The sequence below is a fragment of the Semicossyphus pulcher genome, unplaced genomic scaffold, assembly GCF_022749685.1.
Source record: "Semicossyphus pulcher isolate SPU_LCO1_2020_fin unplaced genomic scaffold, fSemPul1.0.p SCAF_3, whole genome shotgun sequence".
NCBI lineage: Eukaryota > Metazoa > Chordata > Actinopteri > Labriformes > Labridae > Semicossyphus > Semicossyphus pulcher.
Window position 1 is genome coordinate 5,043,441 of NW_027211704.1, and position 9,367 is coordinate 5,052,807.

The 9,367-nt window shown below is 39.5% G+C and overlaps 1 protein-coding gene across 4 annotated transcripts in view; it reads left to right on the forward strand.

Moving 5' to 3' along the window:
• rap1gapb (RAP1 GTPase activating protein b) overlaps positions 1-9,367 on the forward strand; it is a 98,807-nt gene that overhangs the window by 86,051 nt on the left and 3,389 nt on the right. For 2 of the 4 annotated variants that reach the window (XM_069679052.1, XM_069679055.1), the window contains 5 exons: positions 1,406-1,515; positions 3,067-3,183; positions 3,748-3,877; positions 5,696-5,795; positions 7,727-7,836. In XM_069679052.1, the coding sequence (XP_069535153.1) occupies positions 1,406-1,515; positions 3,067-3,183; positions 3,748-3,877; positions 5,696-5,795; positions 7,727-7,836 (567 nt within the window). Of the gene's footprint in view, positions 1-1,405; positions 1,516-3,066; positions 3,184-3,747; positions 3,878-5,695; positions 5,796-7,726; positions 7,837-9,221; positions 9,271-9,367 lie in introns of all 4 variants that reach the window. The other 2 variants (XM_069679053.1, XM_069679054.1) reach the window with 2 other exon arrangements.

Genomic DNA, 9,367 nt, shown 5'->3' on the forward strand with positions numbered 1-9,367 from the left:
TTTTGGATTTGGTTACTGACTGTACTTTGAATTTAAACTAAATCAACCCCATTTCTGAAAGGACTAAGTTCTCTTAAGCTTCCTCTTTGGATTCTGGCGACCTTCTTCTCCCTCTTTTGTCCTTCTGAATGCATCACTAAGCAGACCTGTATCCCTCAGGGCACAACCTACCTACATGCCTGCTGCCTCGGTGGCGCTCCCTCCCTTGCTGTGCCCTCCCGTGTTGGACTTTAGCCTGCTTCTGCTCCGAAAACCCTCTCACCACTTCCTCGATATCTTTTCTATTAACTCACGCTGCTGGCTTCTTTTCAGGCTCTTTTGCACCTTGCTGTTTAAATTCTCCGTGCTGTGCGCATGATATCTTATGATGTGTTCTTTTCTCTTCCCCCTCTTGCTTTTTTCAATCTGTCACCTCATCTCTCTCTCTCTCTCTCTCTCTCTCTCTCTGTGCTCCCCTCGCTCTGTCTTGCGTGGCTCAGTCATTGCTTGTTCCAGGGAAAAGTCCCAGTAAATATGGACGCCGAGGCAGTGCCATAGGGATAGGAACAATAGAAGAGGTTCATGTATATTTCTATTTTTGTCTCTGGTGTTTTCTATGCTATTTTCTCTTCATCAAGTGTGCAGTCAGTGATTTATGGTTTAAAATGTTTGAGTTCCCATAGCCGTGAGAGATGTTTTAGATATATAGGTGTAATAAGTCATAAAGACATTTGAATATTTATGGTTTTAATCATCTTTTCACTCACACAGAATCACAATGTGGCGGATAGGGAATGATCCATCATAAACAGAGGGATTTTATTGCACATTTATCTTATTTTCCTCTAATGTAAAAAAGTTTTTCATTTCACATTATTGCACTTGTTTGATTTATGTTCCATTTTCTGTCGCAGCGGCTCTCAGGGCTCCCTGCATGAATTTTTCACCTCATTTTACTTTAAAATTTGTTCTCAAACACTTTAAGAAAAAGTGAGAAATTTAGAAAAGAAAATTGTAAACAAACTCCCACTTATGTTCTTACACACAGCCACTCATTAATGAATCATGCTGCATCTTAAATTTGGAAAGAGTGCCAGACATTTAAACCTCAGAGTCTGCATCAATACTTAAAATGCAAATGAGTACAACATGCAACATGACGAATACAAGTTACATTTTAATTTTTTACATCAGATTTAAGTCTAGAAATAAGACAATTAGAAACTACCCACTTAAAACCCAGTGTAGTGTAAATCTCCAAATGTGTCATTACATTATCTCATGAGTCATCAAGCCATCATTGATCCTTATTCCCAGCGTACAGTATTTCCTACTACAAACACACTGTGTATAACGTATGCTGTCATTGTGAAATGGTAACATATCCCACAGTGTGTCTGACTCTCCTCTCCCTGCTTCCTGTCAGTCACTGATCATTCCTGGGAAAAGCCCAACCAGGAAAAAGTCTGGACCGTTCAGCTCGCGTCGCAGCAGCGCCATTGGCATCGAGAACATCCAGGAGGTCCAAGAGAGGAGGTGAGAGGAGGAGCAGAGCCCATCAGCAGGGAGTGGGAAGTGAGGAGAGAATAGTGTTAGAGCAGATGGAAGGAAGGACATTAAAATGTGGAAATCAACCATTGGAAGAAACCCTTCTTAAAACACAAGCTACTGTCAGAGGGCAGGTTGGATAATCAATGCTTTTCTTTATTTGTGCTGAGATTTAAATAGCTTCACCAAATGTGTCATGGTGTTTACTTTACTGCCACTCTGGTAATTTAACAACAGTGGGAAACAAATGTGCAGGAAAGAGAATAATGCTTCAGATGTCAATCAAACATTTAAAAGACAAACTCTCCAACCAAAGGATGCATTTAAAAGAGCATCGTAAATCAAAGGTTAAGCAGATGAAGTAGGTGTAGCATGTAAATCAGTCTGCGTTTATCCATAAATTAATATCTTAACTTGAATTATACAGCAACGTTCACACAAACAAGTGACTAGAATTTTATAGGACTAAATAATTATAATAATAACAATAAATAAATATCAGTTAAAGGTCCCATAACACAAAATGCACAGCAGAGATATAACATGATGTCAGAAATGATGATAAAAACGTTAAATATAAATAAATAATAAAGACGATTTATAAATAATTTAAATAAAGACGTTTACTCCAAATTAAAGGCCTGATTTTCGCAGATTGCCACTGACATCCAGAGGCAGTGAGTTCATCAGTTCAGACTTATAATATGGATCATTCATACAGTATGTGTGCTTTAATCCGTATAAAAGTCTGCAGGTAATAAAATATCCGAAGCCTTTGGAATGCAGCAGGACATGTATGTTGATAAATTTGCAGCCTCTGATTTAAGTTGCACCCTGATTAAATATGTGAGCCGTTGGATACGTGTTTGTCAAAGCCATTTGCCGTCCTCACTGTTCGAATTTTCTTTTTTAACTAAAGATGGGTTCGATGTTTAGTTCTTTAAATATATAAAATATGAAAAGCTTTTACGTGAATTGCACCATCAAAACAGGACCCTTCATTTCTTGTAATATTTGCAATGCAGCAGTTTATCAGTGTGTCATTTCAAGTCACTGTTTTGAAGACTTGCAACTTGACTTGACTTGAGGCATGATGACACGGATGACTTGTGTGTGTTCATAAGTTTTAATGTTAGCTGTTAAATATAAAATGATAAAATTCCATGTTGTCAGGTTTCTATCTAAATAAAACTGGGAATCATGATCGGATGACTCAAAAAGCTCCCAGGTATGTGATTGTCATGATTGGATGAATGGCTGTCAGTCAAACTCCTCGCTATGGCAACACGCAACATCAAAGCCCCCAAAGAGAAGCCTCATCAGTCGTACTCGTTAATACTCAATGCTGTCTCAGAGCAGACCATCATCATGGCTGCATCTGTGCCAAGATAACACAGATACAATTCATTGTCATGGCAGTTTGGCCAGAGGCAACTTCTTCAGATGTTATTTCCGATGATGTGGATGTGTTAATCAAAAGTTTATATGTTACTATGTCGATAAAGTTATGACTTCTCAATCTCCATCTCTGCCCTGAAGCCGGGAGGTGTCGCCCAGCGCCCAGAGGACGCTGGACAGCAGCCACTTTTCACAGGAGAACAGATCAGACAACTCGTCCAATCACAGCTCTCCAGAGTTCGCTGCGACCAAGAACAGGTGACCGTTGTTTAAATGTATAATTAATTGCGTTATTTATTATTTTTCTTACACATTAAGACGTGATTAGTGATGATTTATCTTTTGGGTTGGCGGCTGGAGAATTCACCGGCAACTCTCAAAAACGGGGAAAACAAGGCGGAGTTAATTTAAATTTGAGATAAATGTACACATGCACGGGCTTCAGCTAAGGAGTCGAGATATCTTGTGTAGTTTCAATGATTTGCATCATTGAGCTTGGGCTGTGTTTGTAGCTCAAAGGCTGCACTTGTTTGTTGTTATTTTTTTGTCTGTAAGTTTTGCTAAGATCCCAAAGCCCTAAATTCAGAAGGCTGCAGTAACTATTAAAACAGCTTAAAAGATTATGTTACCCTGGCACAGATGCAAACACACTGCTGTCACTTTGATTGAACGTGCCTGGGGTGTTGTAAAAAGAAGATGGTGGATTAATTAGACTTTTGGAAAGAAAATTACTAAATTAGAAAATAGGAAAAAAAAAAAAAAGATTGTGCTGCCTCAAGAAATGCAGCGTGTTTGTGCGGTCAGACTGACCCAGGTGTGTAGTATGGCGATGTGTTGCAGGGCGGCGTCCATCCCAGAGGCTCAGGACCTTTCACGCTCCTCCTCCAACGCCAGCAGCTTCGCCAGCGTCGTGGAAGAGAACGAGGCAGAGGAGGAGTACGACACGGGACTGGTGGGTGGATACAGGCAGATTGATTGATTCATTGATTGTTTTTTATGTCATGCACAGACACAGAAGTGCCTAACCCTCCCAAAAGTCCAGTTGTAGTTGTCAAACATTTAATTAAATTCCAATCAATTGCAAACTTACAAGTTATTCTAGATATATCGTATTGTAGATGTACAGCTCCAGAGAGACCACTCTAAATGTTCCTTAAATCAGCATCCCTCTCTACATATCATGGCCGGCCCAATCCACATCTGAACCCCATTGATAAACCTCCTGAATGTGATCAAGAGGAAGATGGATGGTCACAAGCCATCAAACAGCTGAGCTGCTCCAAGAGTGGCCAAACGTCACCCAGCAGCTCTGTGACAGACTGGTGGAGAGCATGCAGAGATGCATGAGAGCTGCGATTAAAAACCAGGTTATATCACAAAATACTGATTCTGAACTCTTCCTGAGTTAAAAAAAATAGTGTTCTGTTGTTTAAACATGAACGTTAACTTGTTTTCTTTGCTTTATTCGAGCTCTGAAAAACATCTTAACTGACCTTAACCAGTCGTCATTTTCTGCAAATAAAAGACCTCAATGAGATTATTTTATTTGGAAGTAGATGAAATGTTGTTTACAATAACAAAAAAGTTAATTTTACACAAAACTATAAATAGAGGAACCAGGAAAAAACTAATTTTTGCAGTGGTCTCTTATTTTTTTCGGAGCTGTAGCCTATAAAATACTTCTCGATCAAGCTTGGTCAATAGAATCTGCTACCAAAAAGTTTCCCATACTTAAACATACCTCAGATTTCCATCGTCTTCCAGCCAAAAGAAATCAGCTTAAAGTTAAAGTCATTCTCTTTGGCGATAAACAGTAATTGCTGGAGCACACTTCCCAGATATCCAGACAGTGTCGCATGTGTGACGTCCACGGTTGGCTCCGGTTGTAACTCTTGATTTTCCTGGCTCTTTCCTTTTCAGACTGTTTGCTTCATCTGAGCGTCAAATTTGTTTCTTTTTCTTTGGATTTTCACTTATTTTTGAAGTTGTATCTGTAGTCAGTATCTGAAGTAATTGAGATTGGGATTTTGATGATGATTTTTCTGTGAAAGTCGCCACAGACACCCAGTCTGTAATATTGCAAATGCAAAGGCTTTCATCAGTGGGCACATAGGCTCAATCACCATTGTGTTCCCTCATTCAGCGATAGATCGTGACTTAACAGATATTTATTTACATGACAATCTGTGAGATTATTACTTTAAATAAAGATCATTTTCAAGAATGAATCCCTTGTGTCACAGACAGAACAACAAACCAATGAATCTCATCATTAATTTCACTTCCCTCACACAGCAAGCAAAGTCTGTCGTTGTCTTGGGTGCATTAAACCTGCGGCTTTTAAATTACAGTCCGACTATACAGAGACTTTTGTTTATACCATCAACAGAACATTTTGTATCATACAGACAGAATGATGACACACAATTAAAGTGCATACATCACAAGCAGCGTCCAACAAGTGATTCCACTAACAGTTGTCCCACTTGTACTCGGGGGAAATCCACCTGTTTCATATCTGTTGTTTTGTGCTACCTGAACAGTTGCAACACAGGATGTGAGAGTGTTTGATGGATTGCGCAATATCCCAGAAATGACAGGTCTGAAAATCTATCTCAGAGTTATACATATTAATGTGTTTACCCGTTTCTTTCACTTGCACCATTTTGCACGTAAAAAAGAGACTAATTTAAATATGGACCAGAGCTGTGGTTATGATTACTCTGTCTGCTTATAGAGTGTGAAGAATTCTTCTCTTATTCTCCGACAGGAAAGTGTGTCTTGTGTTACTCCAATCAAGAAAGACTCGTTTGTGTACAGCTCTGCACTGGAGGACAGTTCATGTGGTGCGAGCCAGGACAGTTTTACAGGTGAGTTAAGGAGAAAGAATGTCTCATATTACCGGGGTAGTGTTCCCCTGAAGGTGTGAAAAACAGGCAAGTTACCAAAAGTTGACAGTATCACATGTCCAAAGTATCAGGGTGAATCTAGAAGGGGCAATGTAAGAATAGCACTGTGCTTCCTGAGCAATCAATACCTGAACACCCTTGAGTGACAAACCTCATACCAGCAGCACCAGTGGAGCTCACTGCAGACAAAAGAAGGACCAGTCCTTCCCAATTTTAGCCCTCGAGCACCTGTTCTACTTTTCACTATAGCCCTTTGGAGCAACTGTCATTTTTAAATCCTCCCAAACAGAAAAAATAATAGCTTTGGTTGTAGATCTTAAGGTTGTCTTCAAAACATACATTGTAACGTTAAGATCTGTGATTATTTTTGCTGATTTCCCAACTGAAAATCTTGATATTTACCATATTCAAACGGCCGCCATTTTCCTCTGACATCACAAGTTAGGGTGGGAAGATCACATGCTTTGATGATTTTGTCCTGCTGTATTTCACTTGATTCAGATATAGAGAATAACATCACTGGGACTATTCACTCTGTGTATCCCTCCGCCTCAGCCAGGTGTTCTGAATACTGTTAGTTAACATTACAGCAGACTGTGTGTGTCTTCACTGATCAATCTGGTACCTCTGAATCACACAGCACACTCTTATGTCACTGGTTGATGATGAATTAAAACAAACAGATAAATGTACATGATAAAAACAGCTGATCTGTGGTCACCTGGAGACACAGAGTGCAGGAGAATGTTTGGGTTGCTCGGCAACAAAAGTCCAGTTTCAGTTAAGTTGGTGGATCAAACAATAATCTGTTGTTGGTTATAACTGTTTACTGCTATTTGCCGCTCGTATAACTGTTGTATAAAGCAATATCACCATCTCACACATCGACTAGGAACTGGTAATTATTAGCTTCTGCCAGACAACAACTTACGTTAGCATTTCCTAGCTCCCATTACTGTTTAAAAGTGATGACGGTACAATACATTCCTAGCTAACAGTACAATGTGGTTAATTGCTAATGGTAGCTGTTGTCTGAAGGTAGCTAAAAGTTTATTGAACATTTTGTTTTAGCTTAAAATATGGCCAGACGTTCCTCTGGATTTTCTCTGTCCCTTGCTGATTAATCGGTAAGTGGTGAAATGGTAATTTGTTCCCTGAGTTTAATACGATTTGCAAGCCTTTAATACAGCCGTACAAAATTATAAATGGTAGCATGGTGGAAAACGACAAAGACTTTGTGAGACAAGTATTTTGCTCAAAATCATATTACATAACCACTGTCGGTTAATAGCGTGACCGACCCTGCTGTTACTCCCAGATAAGGTGCACTTTTGCAGTTTTCTAGATGGAACATAGCCCAGAAAGAACAAGCTAGTGTACTGGTGATCCCTGAGGTATCTAGGGATATTGGTTTGGTGGGAATGAAATATCTTTTACAATAGTTTTGTTGCTATTTGCTGTTGTAAAAAAACGACACAAATTTGGCATCAAATTAAAGAGAAAGGTGTGTGTTTCCAAAATGGAAAACCACTTGTACTTGTCAGTGTCTTCCTGTGTTTTGACAGAGAGCTGTTTTTTGGATTACATGGGAAAATGATTATTTAAGTGGGAGGTTTAAGTAAACTGCAGCAACATTTTAAACTCTACTTGGGTCTCGGGGGTTAAATAAATGAAGTTTACTATGCCTAGAAAGTCCCACATTTCAAACTTATCAGCGATTCCCACACAACTTCTGTTATGCTCCACATTCTGTGTTTTTCCCAATCTACAATGACTCACTCTGAACCATTAATCTTTTGAATGCTTATCCTGTTTTGGCTAGAACAGCTGGCAGCATTATATGTTTGAGTTTATTAACCATGACAGCCTCACATCTGTCGCCTCCTTCCCAGCAGCTCCTCATCTTCAGCAGCAAAGCGACGCAGCGAAGACATCAGAGCCAAAGGGGACAGACAGCCAGCCCAAGACGGAGCGCCCCCCGCAGGAGCAGAAGTTCTCAGCGGTGAGGCTTGGTATCCGTCATTAGGTGACACTTCCATGTGTTACAAAGTCAATGGGACAAATGTTCCCTCTGATAAACTGTTTTAAGTGATTAATTGAGCGGAAAAAACAAATAGTCTCTGCTCCAAGCTCAAATTTCTGAATATCTTTGTCACCCTGAGTTCTAGGGAATTGTGGTTGCTTTTTCCCCCCACTATTTTCTGACATTTCAAGATTAAATGGCCAGGTCTGTGTACACATACACTGAATTTATGATGTGATCAATAAAGTATCTATCTATCAATCTATCTATGTATCTACCCAGCTGTCTAGCTAGATAGTTAGATAGCTGTCTATCTAGATATCTACAAAGAATTGGACACCGGTTTACAATGTTCCAAACAGTAGCCTACATTAGCAAGAGTCTACATCCATGCTAGCAATCCTGCTAAATCCATGCTAGCAATTCTGGGAGGCTGTAGACAGCAGTGCTTTAATGCTAACATGCTCACGATGACAATGCTAACATGCTAATGTTCTGTATGGAAGATGTTTTGTCTATACATAGTTTAGTGTGTTACCATCCTAACGTGAACCATAATTATTCAAAGTAGTTAGCTATTAGCATGTTAGTAATTATATAGCAAACATGTATTGTTATTAGCATCATTTGGAAACTACAGCTAAAGCTGTTTAGCGTTAGCCTGGGGCTGAGGGGAATGTCTTTGAGGTCATAAATGAAAGTATTGCATTTAAATTTTGACCCGATGATGATGCTACATGAACTGTGGAGGGATAACTAATTCATCATGAGGGCAACATGCATGTCTGGGCTAAATGTCACAGAAATTCATCCAATACTTGTCATGACATTTAATTCTAAACCACAAACTGTGAACATCCCCGTGGAAGTCGAGGGATCAAGGCTTCGTCCTCTAAGGGGGATGAATGTCTGTAAAGTGAAATTAAATGGTAATCCATCACAGAGTTGTTGTGATGTTTCAGTCTGGATCAGCAGCGTGGACTGACTGATGCTGTTTGCATGGCTTAGCCTGAATTAGAGTAGACAGATTGTTTTGATAAGATTAATAAGTTATTTAGGGCGACGAAGGATTAATTTTGCTATTGATCAATGACACCTTTTGGGGGATGAATTAATTTTCTGACCTTTTAATTAATCGTTAAGTGTTTTTACAATCTCTCTGAGCCCGATATAACAGCTTCAACGTGCTTCTATTGTTAAACTCAAAGTTCAAACCTGAACTTTTCTTTTACAAGATGACAGAAAGCAGCAGATCCTTAGATTTAAGAAGCACCAAATGTGCAGTTCTACTGTTGTTGCAGGTCGTTTGTTGTTTAAATTCCTCTTTATTAACTGGGCCGTCCTCTCTCCTTGTCGGTCTGCAGAACTGTTAGCCACTCTCCTCTGATCACTACCATCGACGTCCATCTTCAGGTTAGTTTGGGCTACTTCAAAACTATATGACCTTTCCTTCTTCTGTTTTCTACTTCCTTCTCTTGTGCTTCTCATCTTTAATGTTTCCTTTCCTTGG